Source organism: Phacochoerus africanus, chromosome 8, assembly GCF_016906955.1.
Source record: "Phacochoerus africanus isolate WHEZ1 chromosome 8, ROS_Pafr_v1, whole genome shotgun sequence".
NCBI lineage: Eukaryota > Metazoa > Chordata > Mammalia > Artiodactyla > Suidae > Phacochoerus > Phacochoerus africanus.
Window position 1 is genome coordinate 117,505,463 of NC_062551.1, and position 24,959 is coordinate 117,530,421.

At 35.4% G+C, this 24,959-nt stretch overlaps 1 protein-coding gene across 4 annotated transcripts in view; it reads right to left on the minus strand.

Annotated features, from left to right (window-relative positions):
- NOL4 (nucleolar protein 4) overlaps nucleotides 1-24,959 on the minus strand; it is a 455,264-nt gene that overhangs the window by 312,752 nt on the left and 117,553 nt on the right. For all 4 annotated transcript variants that reach the window (XM_047791744.1, XM_047791746.1, XM_047791747.1 and 1 more), the window contains 2 exons: nucleotides 3,571-3,682; nucleotides 2,524-2,636 (listed from right to left, as the gene is read on the minus strand). In XM_047791744.1, coding sequence (XP_047647700.1) covers nucleotides 2,524-2,636; nucleotides 3,571-3,682 — 225 coding nt within the window. The remainder of the gene's footprint in view (nucleotides 1-2,523; nucleotides 2,637-3,570; nucleotides 3,683-24,959) is intronic.

Below are 24,959 nucleotides of genomic sequence, written 5' to 3' on the forward strand. Positions count from 1 at the left end.
GAGTTTGTAAAGTAGCTGTGGATACTATATGAATAGTCTTTATAAAAGCACATATTATATACACTACAAATAGCTAACTAGATGTAATCTAGTAAAATACTGCCTCCATGGTATGTGCATATACAACCATCTGAGATATACTGTATATGTGTGTGTGCATGTGTCTATGTGTAAAAAGTATGTGTGTGAGGCCATGTGTGTATGTTTAAAGAAAACTAGACACACAGAGTGAGGCTGCAGACTCTGTTCTATAGAATGGTTTATGTAAACTATGCATTATGGCTCATCAATGTACCTAGTGTGACTAAAGAACTGAAATTTTAATTTTAATGAATTTTCACTAAATTAAAATATCCCTGTATGGCTGGTAGCTACCATGTTGGACAATGCAGATTCAAGAATTCCTCATTGTTGGATATTTTCAATCATCACCATTAGCAATGTAATAAATATCCTAATACATAAATTGTTTTGTACATCAAATTCCTTAGTATAATTCTCTAGTCAAAGCATTAAATAACTTTTTAAAGTTTTAAAATAATTATTGCCAAACCATCCCTCAGAAAGTTTATTATGGCTTAAACGCTCATCAACAGTTTATAAGAAGGTCAACTGATCTTACTTTGGATACAGTATTTTTAATTAAGGGATTCCCCATTCCTGGCCTTCTTAATTTCTCTTAATAGCATTTAGTACTGTCTTATATAAACACTTTCATTATTTACTTCCTTTATTGTTTATTCCCCTACCACCGCTAGAAGAGAAACTAAATGAAGGCAAGAATTCTGTCAATTTATTCAGTGTTTATCTCCATTATCTTCAAGGTTGATGATTACATAGAAGGTACTCAATAAATACTGGTTGAAGGAATTGAAGAAACACCTATTAAAATTTAAATATAACATCACAAAGGAGTAACTCATTTGATCTCCATTTTAACAGGAGTTATCTTAACCATTTTCCGATCTTTCAATATACACAATTTCTAAAATTTTGTAAATAATCCAACTCATTTATCTGAATAGTTTCAAGACAGTGTATACCCAATCGAGCATTTCTGAAAGGTAAGGATAAGAGTTATTTTCCTAGTTATTTATAATTTAAAGGATCTATTTCTCTTGTGTGAAACACTTTATGATTTTTCTAGAAGCCAGAAGGACTTAGCATATGTGGACTCCATTGTTGGCACAAAATTGATCTTACTTTTTGGCCTAGAAATAAACATATCAATAACAAATGAGTTTTCTACAAATAATTTGACAGCTCTAACTAGTTTATGAGGTTTTTTTTTTTTAAAGCTTTTCAACTATGTGATGAATCATGGGGATAATATTTTCATTCTCAGGGATGAATAAAACAGTAATATTTTCTTAATTGTCTTTCCTGTCTTTGAATGATTTTATTACTAGTTATTTAATCATTTATATGTAATATGGAATCTGATACTGCCACTGCACTAATACAGATATTCTTACAGAGTGTACTTTTAATAAAGTCTTGAGATAGAACAATTTTGTTAATATTTTGAGATTAAACCTGCTCACATCAAGAGGAAAAACAAAAAACTTGATCTGAGTTTTATGAATAAAGTTAAAATAATTTATTTTAAAAGAATTTAATAATACCTCACCAAATAATTCTATGTTTAAAAATAAATATTTAATCACATTTCCTGTATAGAGAAATTTCAAGAAGGAGAGATTTATTAGCCTGAGAAACTATTCCTAATATAGATACTCTCAATGTGTATATTGACTAATGCTTCTAACTAGCTAACAAGGATTTACTAACCTCCTATTGTTATTAAGTATTTCGGGGGAATAGACATTGGGTACATATGTGATTTAGTCCCTGTCCTGAGGTACTGCAACTAAACTAATGTGAGTTAATTACTAGCCTAGAGAAGAATATTTAACAAATATGCCTTTAGTATCTAATATATGTTGACAAGCACATTGCTAGAATCTTACAAGTTAAATAGAATAATTTGAAACATCAAAACACCTCTAATTAAGAATCATCACTACAAATCATAGAAAATGGAGAGAAATAGACAAAAAAAAAATACATAGGATGATGGTTAACTGAAAAATAGCTTTAAAATATACACAACATTTGGATGGTTGGGAAATGATTATACCTGAAAATAGCTATTAAATTGACTTTCTGATTTCCAGGTAAAATAGCCTGGTACTAAAATTTCCCTGGCCATATATTAATTTGGAATATTTTCCTCTAAACTTTCTAGCCCTTTACCAAGGCTAGCTCGATGGTGGGCTATTAAGGAAAATGAGTCTCTCAGGAATGAACAAATTTCCACACAACACTAAGACAGATGTGGCAAGACAGGGAATCTCTGATGAGGACTGGGAGTTTCTGCCTGTTTCTGTGTGGTCCTAGTGACACTCCTTTCATTCAAAAAATAAATTATTATCTTCAAAATGCCATGATGCTTAATACAATAGTCACGGTTAACAAACTTCATTCTGACTTGTGATACGAATGTAGATATTTGCATTTTACCTCATCTTGCTGTGAGTTTAGCAGCTGAAGTTTCATGTGCTTCATATAGGCCATGGTAATTGGCATGTTGTAGTCAATCATGCTGGTCACCAAAGTGGGAGGTTTTCCATTATCTGTAATAAAACAGTTTTAATGGGTAATGAAAGTGATAATGCATCCTACCTGTAATTTCAGAATGATCAAATTTGTTCAATTTGAAATAAGATTCTAGATGCCAAGTGTTTATGAAATTGGAAGGATTAGAGATGGACCCCGGGGGTGGGGGGCGGGAAATATCTGGTAAGATTCTACAAAGGTGTTTTGGGACAAATTAGCACTACAGATGAATTCACTACTTCCAACTATAGGGGAATTTTGTGATATCCTGGATAACAATGTGTGAAGCTAATATAGTGATTAAACAAAAGTATTGGTGCTTTTGTATTTTTTCTCCTTTGCTACACACTTACTTTCTATATGTACTATTTAAGTGCAAAAGGAAATTTGTTCTTTTTATTTTTAATTTTGCTGGTCTACTCATTCTCCTACACATGGGATTGGGCTAGCCTAAATGTATCTTTCAGATTCATTTAATCTCAGGGAGAAACTCCACAGATCAAAAAAAAAAAAAAAATAGCTGAAATGGTTTTTAATGAAAGCTAAAGCCAAATTACAACCTTGATGTAAAAATTTTCAGTGAAAGAATTTCATTACTCTTCATTACTTTTAGCAGTAAGGAATTGGGAGATTTAAAAGGACACAGATGGAACATCAATTTCCTTGCTGAATATATATAAAATATCATGAAATACATACAATAAATGAAAATTAAAACATTATTATAGGAAAAAAGTTATTTGTCATGGTCAAAACTATCTTTCTTCTGAGAGAGGACACTGAGTTACCCTGTAAGAGGATCTTCACTGTTCACCGACTCCTACTTGAATAAATGAGATGATCAGACTTGTTGAACTGTTTCGGTTCACCACATTTTTCTAAAAATGTGGAATATAAATTGCCACTATGAATAAAATTACTTTAAGTCTCACTATTTGACACTGCAGCTACCTTTATGATCTGTTCCATCTGGGTTTAAATGCATTCTTTTCTGGCACTCTGAGCAGCTCATTAGAAATCGTGTCACCGCTTCTCTTGGAAGGAAGGCATAGCTCTCTGAAATCTGAAATGATTCACAAAATAGAGGTGTTATTATATAAGCTGACTGGGCATGAGTCAACAGAAATGACCACTGTATTTCCCAATAGGACGCATTATTCCATAATGGCAGGAAGCACGATGAAAGCATGCACTGCATTTCATGCATCATTTCAAGAAATATCTATCCAACTTGATTGCATGTTTCTTAATAATAGCTAATAATGCGATGTGGAGGGAAAAATCAAATCAACCACATCTGGATGGATATCTGCTTATATTTCTGCATTTCTTTTAGGAAAAATAATCACAGTGTACAGGTACTCTAGTGAATTTTCCTGGTTAAAATTTGCCAATATTGTTTCGGCAATTAAACTTATTGCTACGCCATCCAATTTTTATCTGATTTTACATATATTTTTAAAAATTTAGCCCCAATGAGAAACCATCAACTTTGGATTTTGCATTAATAAGCATTTCTTCATTACTGCTTTTTAAAGTATTTAAGTAAAAATAAAAAAGAATCCGAACAGAACTCATGTATCTATTTACTGCAGTGAATCATTCCTCCACAGAAAATGACACACCTGGAATGTATTTTGGCCACCTAGTTCATTTGCTATGTTATGTCAGTTTCTCATAATTTATGTCCACAGTAGTTCATATTGATTGTCAGAGCAAGTTTTCCCACTGTCTTCTACAGAACTTCTATTTTCAGAACCATGATCTAGAATCAAGTTAGGAATCAATACTCTTGTCAGTGACTCTTTAAATATTAACTTTTCAAAAACCAAGCCATTTCTCTCATCAAAGCAAAGAATTTCTGAAGTGAAATTGATAGACTGTTAAACCTTTCTAAACAAAAGCTGACACTGACTCAGATGGTGCTGCTAAGAAGGCTGATGCCGGGTGTTCCTTTTCCAGCACAGCTAGCACTGACACTGGTACATGAAATATGAGATAAGCAGGAAGAATAAATGAGTTGTAAATTAGACATAAGTGCCACAGACGATTCCTCAGATGCAGGCAGAGCTGTTATGAACACTGATGTATTTTACCTTTGTAGGAAAGAGGGAAATATGCACCTTGTGTATAATTGAGTATGAATCTGCTCCAATTCCATTAATGGTAATGGGATCAACTTTTGCTTATCCGTGATATAGAAAGAGCACAGCATTGAGGAAACCTCACATACTAAAACCCAATCATTGTGAAGCCAATTTCCCCCTAAATTTAACATGAAAATCAGTCTGCATCACTCAGCCTATCTCTTTGACTCTTAGAAAAAAGAAGCCATAAGAATATCAAAGACAAGGAACAGGCCTACAACTAAAATCTGCCATGAACAATCCATGCACAGGTAATTTGAATTCAACTTGACTAGGATTGTACCATATAAGAAATTGTGGGGGAAAATAAGCAGAGAAATTCGAAAGTATTTCATCAAAATATAGTCCTTGAATAAAGGAGTAAATACATGCAATTTAAATGTTCATTCATTCTCTGTTGCTCCTTTTCTCTCTTTCTTTAATCACACCACACACACATACAAATTTGATTCCTATTTATCTATTTTACAGAAGGAACTAACATTGCCTGTTGTATTTACCTCATTAGAGATCATTTTTTCTGACTCTTTGAAAACCCGTTTTCCAATAATTCAGAAGTCTATGATGCATGCTTTCTATTTTAACTCACACGGAGTGTGAGCTGGTACTAATAGAGCTGACCAATAAATTCATTAACAAACAGGATTTGAGAAAAATGCTCCATTGATTTTCACAGAGCATTTCTATTAAGGCTTTTCTCTCCTTATAGAAAATAGAAACCTTCAATTGAAAAAAAAAATTGCCAAATGATGGTGTTAAAGACCATTTGCTTCTGTGGACCTGATATTCTCCACAATGCGCCCTTTCCTCAGTGCTAATAAAACACCCTGTAGAGAACCCCTTCTAGAGAGGTTCATCACTGACTCAATTGCATCATTTCTCCTAGCACTACTCAGCTCCAAATCAATTTTTGTCTTAGAATCATTAATCCTGTTACATTTTTAAAATAATTTTATTCTGAAAAACAAGTACCTATAATGAGCACACATATGTTATACAGGTGGACAAATATGCTATGTGTACCTGTGTGAATGAACGAATATAAAGTCCCACTCTGTGTCTTAGAAAAGACTATTGAATAAGGATTGTATCACATTGTTCTCTGTGGTGTTATTCCGGGCATATCACTATACGTTATTTAAGTGGAAAAAAATCACTTATTGGGGGTTCTTTTCTTGGTGTTCAGAACTCATTTTATGGGGAGGCCTGCTGAGAGAAATCCCACTCTCCTCAGATCTTTCCTATCCCACCTCATGCTCACTGGTGCCCAAGGATCTTATGGACTTTTTAGGCAAAAGGAAAAGAGATTCTCTGAATAGCTTTTTCAAGTTTCAAGTCTCACTTCTTTTTGGGGGGGGCCACACCCATGGTATATGGAGGTTCCCAGGCTGAGGGTTGAATCAGAGCTACAGGTGCTGGCCTACACTACAGCCACAGCAATGCCAGATCCCGATCCAAGCCTCATCTGTGACCTACACCACAGCTAACTGCAACACCAGATCCCTGACCCACTGAACGAGGTCAGAGATTGAACCTGCATCCTTGTGGATGTTAGTTGGATTCATTTCTGCCGCCCCACAACAGGAACTTCCTCAGACTCACTTCTGAAACAACATTTCTCCTGCCATGGAGGAGAAAAGGGAATTTTTTTTTTTCCTATCTAGTTTTTCCTCTCTAGATCCTCAAAATTAAGGACTCTAGGCAACCTTCACTGCTGAGGGTCTCAAAACATTTTTAAACAAAGAAGAAATGGCCTTTAAAAGTTCAAAAATTATGGTTCATTTGAACAATTACATTTCATAATCAAAGCCTGTAATGAAACACTGTAGTGGATTCTGTCCATATCCATACATAACCCCATTCAGAGATGACATGGAAAGTCTACATGAAGCCTCTATTGAACTTGAGGTCTGGGCTAAATGCCCCTATGGCCCTTGACCTAATGAATAGTCCTATTTCTGTGAATGTTTGAAATGCTAAATAGACTTTAAACAGATGTTCATAAATGGTGATAAAATTCTGACATATTCTTCTAGGCCTCCTATTCATCAAAGTCCTAACACCCTTCATACAATATATAAAAGCAGGGACAAATAAAATCTAGAAGATACAGAAGCTTAAAATATTTTGATTCACGGAGTTCCTGTCGTGGTGCAATGGTTAACGAATCCGATTAGGAACCATGAGGTTGCGGGTTCGGTCCCTGCACTTGCTCAGTGGGTTAACGACCCGGCGTTGCCGTGAGCTGTGGTGTAGGTTGCAGACACAGCTCGGATCCCGCATTGCTGTGGCTCTGGCGTAGGCCTGTGGCTACAGCTCCGATTCGACCCCTAGCCTGGGAACCTCCATATGCCACAGGAGCGGCCCAAAGAAATGGCAAAAAGACCAAAAAAAAAAATTTTTGATTCAGATACTTGAAATACCATTCTACTAATACTGTATTAATTAGATAAAATGCTATAGTTCATTCATAAATGTCTATTTCCTTGACCCACTTCTAAAATCTAATCACTTCTCTGTTTCTAGGACAAAAATTAGACTTTGAATATACAGTACAGAGTATTTCTAGAACACTAGTGAAGATAATATTCACTTGAAAATGCATTCTTAGAAATATATTCATATTTGGGAAGAATAAAGAGTACTTCCTTAGAATTTTTTTATCCACACAGAAACACTGCATCTTTATAATAATAATAAACATCACATGAATGAATATTAACGTTGCTCCTTCTGAACTAAACACTAAAAAATACAACCACCACAGGACAAGCCCCATATATTGCTTGTAACAGAAATAAACATCCAAAGGAAGGACTAGAACACTCATATTCAATCTTACAAATTAATGACCTCACATTATTTATCATGTAAATAATTATGAGGCATATCTTTCCAAGAAAAGTTACTTTGCATGAATTCACTTATTTTCTGAGAATAACACAATACTTTATATTTTTCATTGGGTTTTGCATCCATTATTTTGGACTGTGGCTAATGCAGACTTTATGGTAATTTTTTGATAAGGGTTGACTGGTATAAAGGGATTAAATGAACTGCCAGTGTTACACAGTAGAGGGCAAAGCAAAAGAACTCAAACCTGAATCTCTCAAATCTTGGTCCATTTCTCCACACTGAATGGACCATGGTGGGCTCTTCCAAAAGACAGATTAGACAAATGCTTAGGGTCCAAGGAAAGTAGGAACATCAAAGTAGATTTTTTTTTTAAATTTTGTATTCCAAAAAAAATACCCCAAAGTATCAGAGCATTCTCAAAGTCAGGATTTGGAAAAATCCTTAAACTCGAGTTGTGGCTGAAGTTTGCTGTTATTGTTGTTGTTGCTTTTTTTTTTTTTTTTTTTTTTTGTCTGTTAGGGCAGCACTCATGGCATATGGACGTTCCCAGGCTAGGGGTCAAATTGGAGCTACAGCTACAGGGCTACATCACAGCCATAGCAACACCAGATCTGAGCCGCATCTGTGACGTATGTCACAGCTCATGGCAACACTGTATCCTTAACCCACTGAGCTAGGCTAGGGATTGAACCTGCATCCTTATGGATACTAGGCAGATTCGTTTCCACTGAGCCATGATAGAAACTCCTGTTGTTGCTATTTTTAAGCTTTGAATTTTCTATGGTTGAGGGGTGGGAATGTTGTGGCACAACCTGATTTTGTCATTGCTTATCATTTCTAAAGACCTCATTTCATCTGCATATTGGACAACACTGATACTGTTTTCAATGAAAATACTGCATTCTAAGGCCATTAAGACTAGAATTCATCAGTATGCAGAAAATAATGAATTGCATTGTTATTCTCTATTAGAAGTAGAAATCACCTCTCCACTTAAAAAAAATTATGGCATCTACTGCTACATAAAAATAACTGAACTGGGGTTCCCTGGTGGCTCAGTGGGCTAAGGATCTGGTGTTGTCACATCTATGGCTCAGGTCACTGATGTGGCACAGGTTTGATCCCTGGCTGTGAAACTTCTGCACAACATGGGAACGGCCAAAACAAAGAATAATAATAACTAAACTGCAGCATCTTTTGACAGACTAAACTTCAAAATCAGCCTCTAGGGCAAAGATATATGATATTAATTATCTAATGACAAACCCATCCACCTGAAGAAGGTCCAATGCTCAAGTCCCATAAAGGGCACTGCTATTACTCTTACACTTGTGGGTTAAAATAAAAAGCTATTGGGAGTACATTTCTAAAAGGTTTACTGATAAGTATTACAGTTGAAAGGAGGATGAGCATCTTCCTCTCTCCAATGCCCCTGTCTTTCTGAAGGAAGAAGAAACAGTGCTTTTTAAAATTTAAATTCGAATTTAAAGCCACATTCTGGAAATTGTCAAGCGCTAGTCACCTTCCCCTCAACAGCCTGGTTAAGGTAAAACTATAACTTATCCAAAAGAATTGACGTGAAAAAAATCAAATGCAGTTAGTTTCCAAATCTCATAAATTTGATAATTTATAATTCCTAAAGTTTTTTTGCATTTACTTTTGAATAGTATAGTTTTAACTTCAGAAATAAGTCTTCTTTCTTACTTGGATCTGTACATATGAAGTAATACAAATATTAGAAAAAATTAAAAATCACAAAATAATTTACTAGCAAACTGTTGCTTTGCTGTACTTTTTCAGACTGTGTGTGTCACAATTACATGATGCAAGTTTATCTTATGAACTCAAGCCACATTTAATTGAGAGCAAAACTGATCACAGACAAGAGTTCCCATTGTTGTTGAGCAGGTTACAAAGCTGAGCAGTATCCATGAGGATGTAGGTTCCATCACTCAGTGGGTTAAAGATCTTATGTTGCCACAAGTTGTGGCACAGGTCTCAGATGCAGCTCGGATCTGGCATTGCTGTGGCTGTGGCATAGATTGGCAGCTGTAACTCCAATTGGACCCCCTAGCCTGGGAACTTCCATATGCCACTGGTACAGCCCCCCCCCCCCAAAAAAGAAAAAAGAATTAAAATAAAACAGGACTGTTTGTCTTGCTTTCTCAGTCCCAAGCTTTCTTCCTCTCTAATTTTAACTGTATTTAATTTCTAACCATTTCCAAGAGAAAGGTCATCAAAATTTACTCAGCTTATCCAGAAACCTACAACCCTCTGACTTCTGAAACAGTAGAGAATTGACAATTCTCTGAATTAAGAGTCTCCTTAATATCTGATGACTACTACTTACTTTGGCTCTCTTACACAAAAGGAAATGCTTCCTAAAACAGTATGTGCATGTTTGTTTCCCATTAATGCAAGCTTAATTAGAATTATGCTAAGTAGGAACTTTATATGGATTTTATCTATTAATCCTCACAACAAGTCCAGTAATTATTATCATTGCTATTATCATCTCTGTTTAACAGATGGGGAAACTAAGCAGAGAAGTTATATTATTTGTCAAACAATGAGAAGAGAGGACTTGCACGATAATCTGGTTTCAGAGCCTTTTATTCACTTTTAATCACCATATTTTATAGCTTCTCCTCGCTCGTCATCAGTATTTAAAATAGGAAGAGAGGGACAGTCTCATCCGTGAAGAGTTGGAATATTAACCTCGCAGCATAGGTTAATTACACTAAAATGTTTATAATGTTCCCTGGTAGAGGTTCTTTTTAAGTATAAAATGTTCTGACCAGTTTGAGGTGACCCTTTTGAATATAAGGGCCAGTTAAGGCCTCTGTACCTTGTCTCAGGTTACAGAGTTCCAGGAGAAACACATCAGACCATGTACTAACAATACAGAGCTCCACCTGGAGGAAATTAACCAGCCATCTGTTCTGTTCTAGCAGAACTGAGGCTAAAGTGATGGCTGTGCCACAATGCTGTAATATTGTAACAGCCAGGATTAATTCAGAGGACTTCCTCTTTAACAGAGTAGACTATTTCTAAAGCAATAAGACTTCTAATTGCTAAAAGAAATTCACCAGTAGAGAAGTTATTGTTGGTTTCAGCTGATGGAATGAGCTGAAATAGACACATTGCACTACATGTGTAAAATAATGACTCCTAGCAAAACAAAAAAACTAAAATCAAAAGACTGTCAACTGAAACAACACCATTCCTAAATTCACTAAAGTCCTAGCAAAAAAAAAAAAAAAAAATCAGACTAATGTTAGTCATTTGGAAAAGGAATAGTCAAAGGCTGAATTTCATAAGTAACATTACTCCACAGCGTGATGCCTTTGTATATAGTGTGTTTCATTTCAGACTCTGAGCCTTAGAGCAAAACAATATTGGTCTAATCACATGATTTTTTAAAACTGTCTTCTCTACCTTCACTTTATAAAATGTATTTAGAGAATAGAAATACATTTACTAGAATAATATTAAAAACTTTGTTTTTTGCCAAATATCATGCAGTAGTACACTCATGGAAGAATTTACTTCACTAGAATAATAACATTAAAAACTTTGTTTTTTGCCAAATATCATACAGTAGTACACTCATGGAAGAATTTACTTCACTAGAATAATATTAAAAACTTTGTTTTTTGCCAAATATCATGCAGTAGTACACTCATGGAAGAATTTGCCTTTGGAGCCAGATTTTTAACATTTTTGCTTGTGAAACTCTTGAGATTACAAATAAAGAGTCTCCTAGTGGAATGTATTTATCATACACTATTCAGTATTGTGATATTTAACACCCAATATTGTGATAGTCTATCACAAACCACCTGCAGTATATGTAACTGGATAATAAAGCTGTAGAGAAATTTTAAAAAATTAATAAAATTAAAATATAATTGAACAGAGCCTATAAATCCAAATGCTATTAAAGACCTCACATGTCCTAATTCACAAGGACACCTAGTCCAAAGAGACCACTACTGGAGGTCTCTTGGAAGGGAAGTCTTGGTTATGGGCAATATCTTCAGTTCAACAAGGGCCACTCTGTCTTTATCTACTTTACACACTGTAAATTTTTTAATACATTTGAAGAGAGGTAATTAGAAAAGAACATCCCATAAACATATGAAGCTTACAAAGACTGTAATATTTGGCCCAGATATTTTTCTAGTTGTGTTACCAAACTGAAATGCTCAGCCAGTGGATTTAATCTTATATTTATATGGGTTCTCTTTTACCCATTTCATGCATGCAAAAGGATAAGCAGTGAATATCATTATACTTCTACAGAGGAGCTTATTAATCTGAAGAGTTGCATATGGAAACAGCCTTGCAAAGATGAAGACAGTTTTCACCTAAACATTTATCTCTTAAACAAATAGCTATTAAATGCAAAGGTGCTATAATTATCCCTAAATATTAGATGTAGTTCTACACCACTAATGTGCCTAGGTATATAAAACTATTGGAACCACCTGCTGGTAATTGGTCAATTTGAAGAGATTCCATAAAAAGGTCTTGCTCAGAACTCAACATAAATACCCATAGGTTAAAAAGTGCATTCATAGTAAGATAAAAGGCCAGATAATTGGCCTGTCTAACCAAATATGCATTTACTCTAGCCTTCAAAAATGTTTGCTTCAGAAACCTACTATTTCAGAATGACTCTATGATATGTTGTATCTGTCTGACCTCTAAATATCTGTTAAATAACTGAATCCCAGTACCTTAACAATGTCTCCACTACCAAAACTAGGATACTGCCAGATTTGCATTTTTGCCCCAAACACCACTGTCCCCTGGTGGCAGATTCTCACATTTTGGTTGGGTCCCTATCAATCCTGCCATATTGCTTGTTTTGCTATATCTGGTACTATCACTTACTCCAACACACTATTCAACAGTTCATATCACTGTTCCCTATTTCTTTTCCTTTGTTCTTCTCTGACCATTTTTACATTCAATCATCACACTAATCATCAGCTCCTCTGTCTTTTACATTTAGTTAAGTGGGGGCTACTAACCTAGTCAGGAATACCTTGGGTTGATATAAAGTAGGATGAATGTTCCTAGATAAAATTCAGCACAAACAATTAAATGTGCATTTCAGATAAACCTGCAACATTGGGAATAACTTGTATTAAAATTATTCATTATATAAAATTAAAATATAACTAGACATGTTTTATCTTTGTTAAACCCAGCAACCTTGTAGGATACATTTGTCCAAGATGAATGAAAATATGGGTTAGAGCCTGAAGATAATTTTATATTTGGAATACATTGTTATGTCAGGAAAATCTAAGAATATACCAAGAGCAAAAGTGAGACGCAGATTATTGGGGAGTCTGCAAGCAATCTGAAATCCCAGTGCCCATTGAAAGCAAAGTTTTCCAACTTTTTAGACCAACAGCACAGGTAGAAATATATTTTACATCATAAGCCAGCACATATACATATTTGTACAATAAAATGGATAATTTTTATTCTCTATTTCATTTTTTAAAAGTTATCTTAACCCACAAAATTGGCCAGACAACCCACTAATGGGTAGTAATACAGAATGTGAAAAACACTGCTCTCAAGTATAGGAATGTAATCTGTCAGTCAGATGATACTTGCTGTGGTGTTGAGAGAAGATGGTGGTTATGTGGTCAAGTTAAAAATGAAAGCTGCAAATTCAAAGGAGGTCTAAAATAGGCAGGACAATTTTTGGACAGTTCAGGTCAAATTCTAGGCAGCTAAAAGCAACTTGGAAATCTGACACAAATGCTTCAAATGAAGTGTAAGGGGAATAAAAAGTGAACTAGTGCAGTCTGTGTCTTCCCAGGGATAGGGAAATGGGATAAGTGCGAGGCAAGAGGCAAAGACAGTGAACTTGGGCAATGCGGGGAGCCAAGGAGATGCAGGGACTCAAGAAAGGGACCTTGCCTGATGGCAGAAAAATCCAAAGGCAGGTTTCTAACCAAGGATAAAAGCCTGCCTGAACGGTAGGTACATGCTGAAGGTGGGCTTCTGGTCAGGATAAAAGCCTGCCTGTATGGTACAAGCCGAGGGCAGGCCTCAGGTTACAGAGCTCTCATTTTGATGTTGATGGGGAAGAACTGGGGCTTTCCTGGGAAAACAATTTCCATGTTTGCACCAGAGAACATGGATGGTTTCTCTGGTGACCTAGTCTTTCCTGTTGTTTTATTTGTTATTCAGTTTTCCTCAGTCTTTCCTGATTATTTGCTTATTATTATTTCCCATTCTTATTTTCCTGTGGCGATATGTGATTTAACAAAATTACAATAATAATATAATATCATCCTGAAGGACTTTCCCCTATTAAAATCCAACTTAATTAAAACATAGTGTTTGTCTACTAACTAGTTATACAGTAAACTTTAGAGTTAGGATTTTAATGAGGTCTATAGAAGTTAGACACATATTATTCTTGATCAAAAGAAACCCAGCTGTGAGTTTTGTCCTTGATTTTAGAAACTTTTAGTGGTAGCTGGCTAAGTTGATTGTATTTTCTCATACTGTCTCTCTGCCAAGGACACTTTGAAGATAGACACTAGTCTGAAGACAAAAATTGTTATGTTTGTGGCCTCTTCAGCTTGTAAAAATTGGCTGGCCATGAGATGGTTTGTGCTGGGTCTCCTCTTTCCCACATGATATGCTGTGCCTGTTTGTCCTTGAATTGTACTCATTAAATTTAGTTAAACTGAAGATTTTAGAACATGATGTATTGCTGCTGTACCATGTGATCAAAAAACAAAGCCTAATAGTTAACCAATGTACTTTTAACACTATGATGTAATCTGTAATGAAAACTGTCTATATAATCAACCACTTATGCCAATACAGTTTGAGGAGTCCAGCACCCTGAAAGAAGGGACAAAGAGGCTGTCTCCGTGTGCACTTGCTGACACTGTCCACCCCCACAGGAATACCCTGGCTGCTGGAGCTGGACTCTGGCAGGGCTAAGGCACAGAAATCTACTACATGATGAAAAGAAACTAGAGAAGGTTGTTTCCATGTCTTGGCTATTGTGAATAGTGCTGCTATGAACACAGGGGTGCATGTATCCTTTTGAATTATAGCTTTGTCTGGATATATGCGCAGGAGTGGGAATAGCCAGATTATGTGGTAGTTCTATATTCAGTTTTCTGAGGAAGCTCCATACTGTTTTCCATAGTGGTTGTACCAATTTTTATTCCCTCCACAGTGTAGGAGGGTTCCCTTTCCTCCACACACTCTCCAGCATTTGTTATTTGTAGACTTATTAATGATGGCCATTCTGACTGTGTGAGATGGTATCTCATTGCAGTTTTGATTTGCATTTTTCTAATAATTAGTGATGTTGAGCATCTCTTCCTGTGATGACTGGCCATTGTGGGTATATCTTTGGATAAATGTTTATTTAGGTTTTCTGCCCATTTTCCTTTTTTCTATTTTTTTTTTTCTTTTTAGGGCTGCATCCACAGCATATGGAAGTTCCTAGGCTAGGGGTCAAACTGGAGCTGCAGCTGTAGGCCTATGCCACAGCCATGGCAATACTGGATCTGAGCCATACCTGTGACCTACACCACTGCTGGTGGCAACACCAAATCTTTAACCCACAGAGCAAGGCCAGGGATCGAACCTGCATCCTCATGGACAATATTTCAGGTTCTTAACCTGCTGAGCCACAATGGAAATTCCTTCTGCCCATTTTCGATTGGATACTTTGTTTTATTATTGTTGAGTTGTATGAGTTGTTTGTGTATTTTGGAGATTAAGCCTTTGTTGGTTGCATTGTTTGCAAATATTTTCTTCCATTCTGTAGTTTGTCTTTTTGGTATTTTTGTTTTATGATTTCCTTTGCTGTGCAAAAGTAAGTTTGATTAGGTCCTATTTGTTTATTTTTGTTTTTATTTCTATTGCCTTGGGAGACTGACCCAATAAAATATTGTATGATTTAGGTCAGAGAATTATTTGCCCACGTTCTCTTCTAGGAGTTTTATGTTGTCATGTCTTATGTTTAAGCCTATAAGCTATTTCGAGTTTATTTTTGTGCATAGTATGAGGGTATGTTCCAGTTTCATTGATTTACATGCAGCTGTCCAGTTTTCCCCACACTGCTTGATGAAGAGACTGTCTTTTTCCTATTTTATGTTCTTGCCTCCTTTGTCAAAGATTAATTGACAGGTGTGTGGGTTTATTTCTGGGCTCTCTACTCTGTTCCATTGATTCATATGTATGTTTTTGTACTAATAGCACATTGTTTTGATTACTCCAGCACTGTAGTACCATCTGAAGTCTGGGAGAGTTACACCTCCTGCCTTTTTTCCCCCCTCAGGATTGCCTTGGCAATTCTGGGTCTTTTATGATTCCATATAAATTTTTGGATTATTATAGTTCTGTGAAAAATGTAATAGGCAATTTGTTAGGGATCACATTAAATCCGTAGATTGCTTTGGATGGTATGGACGTGTTAACAACATTAATTCTTCCAATCCAAGAGCATGGGATATCTTTCCATTTTGTTGACTCCTCTTTAATTAATTTCCTTGATTAATGTTTCATAGCTTTCAGTCAGGTTTATTCCTAGTTTTATTTTTCCTTGGTGTGATTTTAAAAGCAACTTTTTTTAATACTCCTTTTCTGATATGTCATTGTTGGTATACAAAAATGTAACCAATTTCTGAATATTAATCTTGAATTTGTTTATCAGATCAGGTAATTTTTGTGTGGAGTCCTTAGAGTTTTCTATGTATAGTATCATGTCATTTGCATATAGTGACAAGTTTACCTCTTCCTTTCCAATTTGGGTACCATTTATTTCTTTTTCTTGTCTGATTGCTGTTGCCAGAACTTCTAATACTATGTTGAATAAAAATGGTAATAGTGGGCATCCGTGTCTTATTCCAGATTTTAGCAGGAAGGCTGTCTGCTTTCTCTCTGTTGAGCATTACATTGGCTGTGTGTTTGTAATAAATGGCTTATATTAAGATGTCATTATGTCAGGAGATCCCATCATGGCTCAGTGGTTAATGAATCCAACTAGGAACCATGAGGTTGCGGGTTCAATTCCTGGCCTTGCTCAGTAGGTTGAGGATCCAGCACTGCCATGAGCTCTGGTGTAGGTCACAGACCTGTTTTGGATCTAGCATTGCTGTGATTCTGGCATAGGTTGGCAGCAACACCTCTGATTAGACCCCTAGCCTGGGAACCTCCATGTGCCATGGGTGCAGCCCTATAAAGACAAAAAGACAAAAAAAAAAAGATGTCATTATGTCATAAATGGCTTTTATTATGTTTATTACCCACTTTGGTAAGAGTTTTTATCACACATTTATGTTGGATTTTGTCAAATTCTTTTTCTGCATCTACTGAGATGATCATGTTTTGGACTTTTCTTTTGTTAATGTGGTGTATGACATTGATCGATTTGCATATGTTGAACCAGGCTTGTGAACCTGGGATGGATCCCACTTGATCGAGGTAATGTATGTTCTTTTTATGCATTGTTGGATTTAGTTAGCTAAAATGTTGTTGAGAATTTTTGTATCTATATTCATCAAAGATACTGGGGTATAATTTTCTTTCTTGGTGGTGTCTCTGTCTGGTTTTGATATTAAGGTGATGGTGACTTCGTAGAATGTCTTTAGGAGGGTTCCTTCTTCAATCTTTTGGAAGAGTTTAAGAAGAATAGGTTTAAGTTCTTCTCTTTGTATGTTTGGTAGAATTTGCCTGTGAAGTTATCTGGTCCTGGATTTTTGCAGCGCTATACACAATAGTCAAAACATGGAAACAACCTAAATGTCCATCAACAAATGAATGGATTAAGAAGAAGTGGTACATAAATACAATGGAATACTACTCAACCATAAAAAAGAATGAAATAATACCATTTGCAACAACATGGATGCAACTAGAGATTATCATATTAAATGAGGTAAATCAGAAAGAGAAAGACAAATACCATATGACTATCACTTATATGTGGAATCTAAAAAATAGCACAAATGAACCTATCTAAAAAACAGAAAAGAGACTCACAAACAGAGAACAGACTTGTGGTTGCCAAGGGGGAGAGCGGAGGGAGTGGGATGATCTGGAAGTCTGGGGTTAGTAGATGCAAACTATTATATTTAGAATGGATAAACACAAGGTCCTATTGTATAGAACAAGGAAATATGTCCAATTTCCTGAGATAGACCATGATGGAAAATAAAAAAAGAATGTGCATATATATATGTACATATATATTATTATAAAATATGAAAATATAAAAAATTTATAATATAAAATTTTAAAAAACCTTATAAAGAGCAAACTAGTTGTTATTGTGGGAAGGGAAGGCAGAGGAGTGACAAATAGGAGTATGCAAGTGAGAGGTACAAACTTTTATAAAATAAGCTACAAGGATATATTTTGCAACATGGGGTATATAGCCAATATTTTATAATAATAACCACAAATAGAGTATAATCTTTAAAAATCATGAATACCTATATTGTATACTTGTAACATGGATTAAATGTTAACATGGATTAAAGACCTAGATATAAGACCAGATACTATAAAACTCTTAGAGGAAAACACAGGCCAAACACTCTCTGACATAAATAACAGTAACATCTTCTCAGATCCACCTATTAGAGTAATGACAGCAAAAACAAAAATAACCAAATGGGACTTAATTAAACTTAAAAGTTTCTGCACAGCCAAGGAAACCCTAAACTAAACGAAAAGACAACCCACAGAATGGGAGAAAATGTCTGCAAATGAATCAACTAACAAGGGATTAATCTCCAATATTATAAACACATCCTATGGCTCAATACCAAAAAAACAAACAACTCCATCAAAAAATGGGCAGAGGATCTAAACAGAAAATTCTCCAAAGAAGACATACAGATGGCCAAAAAACACATGAAAAGATGTTTAACCTCACTCATTATTAGAGGAATGCAAATCAAAACCACTATGAGGTACCACCTTACACCAGCCACAATGGCCATCATCAAAAAGTCCACAAACAGTAAGAGCTGGAGAGGGTCTGGAGAAAAAGGAACCCTAGTACACTGTTGGTGGGACTGTCAATTGGTGCAACCACTGTGGAAAACAGTATGGAGATTCCTCAGAAAACTAAACATAGAACTACTATTTGATCCAGCAATCCCACTCCTAGGCATCTATCCAGAAAAAACCATGACACGAAAAGACACATGTTCTCCAATGTTCATTGCAACACTATTTTCAATAGCCAAGAAACAACCTAAATGTCCATTGACAGAGGAGTGGATCAAGAAGATGTGGTACATATACACCATGGAATATTACTCAGCTATTAAAAGGAATGAAATAATGGCATTTTTAGCAACACGATGGACCTAGACATTATCATGCTAAGTGAAGTCAGTCAGACAATGAGACACCAGTATCAAATGCTATCACTTAACATGTGGAATCTGAAAAATGGACACAATGAACTTCTATGCAGAACAGATACTGACTCACAGACTTTGAAAAACTTATGGTTTCCAAAGGAGACAGTTTGGGGGATGGGGGATGCACTGGGGGTGTGGGATGGAAATCCTATAAAATTGGATTGCGATGATCATTGTACAACTATAAATATAATAAATTCATTGAGTAATAAAAAAAAAATTTATTTAAAAAAAAAAAACTAGAGGAGGAAAACAGAGTGGTGATGGCATTCCAGGGCAACATCAGATGAATTGGGCACAGCATCACTATACATTAGTAGATCGATATATAAGGAGTTCCTGTTCTGGTTCAGCAGGTTAAGAGCCTGACACAGTATCTCTGTCAGGCTGGTCAATCCCTGGCCTCTCTCAGTAGGTTAAGGATCCAGCCTTGCTGCAAGCTGTGGCTTGGATCCAGGGTTGCCATGCCTGTGGGGTGTAGGCCTGCAGCTGCAACTCCAATTGACCCCTGGCCTGGGAACTTCCATATGCCACAGTTGCAGCCATAAGAAGAAAAAAAAAAGATATAAGCAAACAAGAAACAGGATGTGATTTAAGTTAATTATAACTAATTCATTTTTATTAGAATAATATTTGCTCCAATGATTGAACTTCAAATTTAGCTGCATTGCTTTGCACAAAAGAGCTTTATTTTCTTTTGTTTTATCCTATTATAAAGATAAACATTTTTAATTTGGTGTTGTATTTTGCAATAATTAAAATAGTCATCAACTGAGCAAATAAGACAATATCAAAAAGAGTCAGTCAAATAAACTGGAGACATATCTCTGAAATTGTGGGTAATGTTTTTGTGTTTCTTCTTATGTTAGAATATTTGGCTGTTAAAGAACAGATGAGATAACAGAGAATTCTTAATATTAGATGAAAAAAATGAGCAGAGACACAACGATAAAGGTTTCCCTCACACATGTTTCCTAATAGTAAAATAAAGAGAAACCCTAAGTGTTGCTTGTAAACGACTCAGTAAAGCAAATATTTATACAATAATGTGCAGCATGAATAGTTACATTAAAATTACAATTACACACAGAGACATGTGGGGAAATTAATTCCTGTCTTGATGTTTCCTGAAGAGTATATCTTCTGTAATTCATTAGCATTTTGCTGGGGCTTAGGGGAGAACAAGTCGAAATCAACCTTTTGAGTTTAGAATTCAATGGCATGGCATGGTCAAGCCCATCCAGGCTCTTGCTGCAACTTCCTCTGTTAAAGTTTACCCTTACTAAGCTCTGCTGGTCAGTGGAAAGGCAGCACTTCTATTAACTGGTAGCCAAGAATACTGCTACTGCCGTCACTAAAAACCAGCAATATTCAGCCATCTTAAAGGAAACGGAAAAAATATGGAGAAGGTTAGGCTTCACTTTATTAAGAGTGCACTGAAAGTCTCACAACACTCATGTGTTGGTGCAAAGTACCAAGAGTCCATGATATGGTGACAATGTGCCATGGATGCAGAATTCCTTGTCTGGCTTCTTTGGTTGCTCCAAAACTGGCAAAGAATGAAAATCTTTTTCTGAGATGCCGAGTAAGGTACTGGCCACATGGTTTCCCTTAGAAAACATCTCTCAACTTCACGTATTTACTGTGTCGAGAGGTGACTTTGGAAAATAGGGAGCAGGGTGCACTTTGGTTAACACTTTACACTAACTGGGACTTGTGTTGCTGATACTTAATATTTAGGCGTTAGGGATAAAGTTTGGAATACCTGAGGCAATGCCAACTATTTGCCCCCTAAGTCCAGTGTCCTACTGAAAAATACTGCTCTAGACTATACACATAATTGTGCAAACTAATGGATACATGTAACAAAAGGTATCATGTTTAGATATTCTTCACTGAAGAGTGAAAGCATACCCAGATAGAAATTTCTTGGTCAAAATTCCAAATTCTCAGAATCTGTTTCTTTCAAGAACCATCTCCTTTCTCATAGTTGGGTCAAGGAGCAGAGACATGTTAGCATATGGCTATGGCGTGTGTTGAGTGGGAGAGGATGTTGCCAGAAAAATGAAGGTGGAGGGGATGAGGAGAAGTAGACAGAGAGAGAAAAAAAAAACCAGGTAAAGGCTGGTTACTTTTTACTTATCATGAAATGACTAAAACTGCTGCAGATAAAGCTAGTGAATAATACTTTCAATTCTGGAAAAGTCATGAATAAAGACATGGGTGTTATCCACGGACCAATGGGGAGCACAGATGATACAAAGAAAGAAGTAGATCTCTCCATAACTAGTTAATATGGAAAAAAAGCTGTTTATAGCATCTGTCACCCCACAAACAACTCCATGTCTTTTTTTTAAATCATATTTCTATTTACCTTACTATAATAACATGTTTGAAGCAGTTATTACGTTAAAACTTTTACATATATTATTTCTGAGCCTCAAAACAATCCTATAGATAATATATGCCCAAGTCACACATATAGAATTTACCTTATCAGGATTTAAAATCCAAGTCTAGCTGACATCAAAACTGACATCATTTTTTCTACAACCTCATTCCAATAGCCCATGTCCTATTCTGCCTTCGTATTCTATTTTATCCCAATTAATTTATACAAGTGCGCACATGCATATAATGTGAGAAATTCAGGAGATTATTAATTACATCATCACAGAACCCAAGAAAACCTAAATCTCTGGATTTGAATAAGAATCATATAGTAGTTGGCATTAATTGTCCAGAGCAGTTTTAAAAGCTGCATTGGCACATTTTCACCACTAGGGTGCACTGAAGTAGCAATTTATCAGGCTGGATATAAAGAGTTAATATTTCTCCAAAAGGTTAATTCCCTTTCAAGGAATGTATCTATTTACAATAACACAACATTTATTAATGACAGGGTTAGTTGATGATAAACAGGTTTGGGTGAGTTACGTCTTTTGCTAGTCTCCACTACCAAAAAGAGAGCTTCCCAATAAAGAGTCTTTGCAGTTAATCTGCCCACCTGTGATAATTCTAACCTCACGCAGATGAGAAATACATCAATTCTGATGGATGGAAGTACACTAATTTTTTTGTTTCATGATTGCTATTTAATAACTGTCTTGCCACTGTTTTTTTTCCCCCTTCTGAGATGGTTTTATACATCTGACCGCTTAGTCTGAAGAATATTTTTATTTATCAAAAACAGTAAGACTGCTCCCACATATAAGTGGGTTTAATATTATGTGCACCATGTTTAAACTGAATAGCTGTTTTCAATATTTAGAAATATCCTTTGTAAAACCTATATATGTATGAGGGGAATATGTAGATGTGGGTGTGATACAGTAAAAAAATAATCCAACATGTGGAAATGTAAGTCATGTGTTTATAACCAGCCTCAAAAATGATAGCATTATTTAATGGAGCATCAAAATTTTCCCTGAAAAGCAACGGGAAAGTACTTCTGTTAAATGACTTTTGTTCACCTTATTCAGAGCCTGAAAAATTGCAGAAATCTGGGGTGCTATTCAAGATAAATATGAGTTGTGTAGTGCTGGGTCTTTTCAGCCATGACCTAAAACTCTGATCTTATTTCATTATCTCTATTTATAGTAACATCTTTATACCACTCAGTTGGTATCAAAAGGTAAGGACTTCACAGAGACAAAGTGAACTTATTCAATAAGTATTTATGGAGTGTTCTACTATGACACAGACCTTTAACAAAGCTGTGATTATAGAGTAGTATGAGAAACAGACATGGTTTCCCATCATTAGGGACTGCATGATTTTTTTTTTTTAATATCGACTTTAGCTACAAAAAGAGGAAAAAAAAAGAACAAAAATTCATCATTTGCAGCAACATGGGTGGACGTGGAGGGCATTATGCTAAGTGAAATAAGTCAGACAAAGACAAATACTGTGTATATCTTATGTGTGGAATCTAAAAAATATAGCAAAATGGTGAATATGACAAAAAAGGTAGCAGGCTCACAGAGAACAAACTAGTGGTTATCAGTGAGGAAGAGAAGGTACAAACTATTGGGTGTAAGACAGGCTCAAGAATGTATTGTACAACATGGGGAATGTAGCCAATATTTTGGAATAACTATAAATGGAAAATTACTTTTAAATTTGTATTAAAATATAAGTAAATGAATTGGAAAAAACAAACCTCAAAAGTACCATAAAATACCTATAATTGAGTAATGTTTTACATTTATAAACTCTCCAAGATGAACTACTTATAAACTATAATTTTAGATGACTGACCTATTGTATAATAGTCTCGCTGAGTTCAATATTAAATAATGTCTACCAAAAAAGTTTGAATTTAGAATAACTTTAAGTTTTTTTCTATCTCTATTTGATATCCAGAACAGTTGTTTAATTAAGATACTCTAGTTTGTAATAATAAAGTGAAATAAACAACATTGTCTGAATAAAAAAGACACAGACATATTTGTTTAATTGCTGCATGATTTTCCTTTTTTATATTAGATCAAGAAGATTTTTTACAGATATAAAATTAATTCCAAGCCCCAGAGAATATTTTCTTCAACCCTTTGCTTCAGAAACACCCTAGACATGTACCTGGCTCTGGGGCAGGAAAAAGAAGAATTCACAATGGTGAAAGGAAGTGAGAAGGGATGCAAAACCACAGTATTCTTATATTCTATCAGTGAATCATGACTAGATAGTACTCTTACTGAGAAATCTATTTATTTTCACAGTTTTTTACTCTAATACTTTCTATTTCAAAACAGTACTCTCATCTTTTACAAATATTTCATTAAAAGAAATAGTGCCCTCCTCATTTGGAAAATAGTTTCAGATGAGTTTCTGTAGAGGCTTTTTTTCATCCTGATCATGATAACGAGTTATCACATGATGCCAAACTGGGATTCATACAAAAATCAGGATGCTCCTTTGCCATTTGGCATGTCAACAGGTTTATCTATGGAATGTCACACACTTCTTTCCTACATACTTCCCTATTCTTGAATTAAACTTAGCTATATATGAGAGACAAACACATTTACAAAACATACAAAAGTCAGACTGCTAGTGGTCTAATTAATTTTTTTTTAATTTTTTTATGGCCACAGGTGTGGCATATGGTAGTTCCCAAGTGAGGGGTCAAAATTGGAGCTACAGCTGCTTGCCTTACACCCCAGCCACAGCAACACAGGATCTGAGCTGCATATGCAACCTACACCACAGCACACAGCAACGCTGGATTCTTAACCAACTGAGCAAAGCCAGGAGTTGAACCACATTCTCTCAGATACTAGTCGGGTTTGTTTCTGCTGAACCACAATGGGAACTACCCCTAATTTCTTCTTTAGCTTCTCTTGCCCAAGGATATTTGAAGTCCTATAAAGACGTGGAGGTCAATGGCTTAATCCAAAAAAAAAAAAAATTAAACTCTAATTAGGAAGCGATTGATAAGGAAGGGAAATATATTTGAAGAGCAAAGCCTTGCTGGTCCTAACTATAGAACTAGATATAACCCCCTATTACAACAGTTTTGTAGACTATAGGATTGTAAAATAAGCAATACTGATGTTCACATGATCATATATGTTTTCAAGGAAATTGGAGGTGTGGTCACATCTGTTGTACTGCAACTCGAAATCACATTATAACTTAAGCAGCCCATTAGTTCATATTACTGTAAAATTTATAAAATTTCATATTACTGCAAAATCTGAACATAGTTCAGATTACTGTAAAATTTATAACAAAAATGGAGAGCAGTGAAAATCTGCTACACTGAGACATTTTAATGGCCTTTCTTCTTTGATTACTGTTTTAAAATTCTGGAAATTTGAAGTCTAATGACCATAGATCCTCTTTTTTTTTTTTTTTTGTCTTTTTAGGTCCGCACTTGAGGCATATATGGAAGATC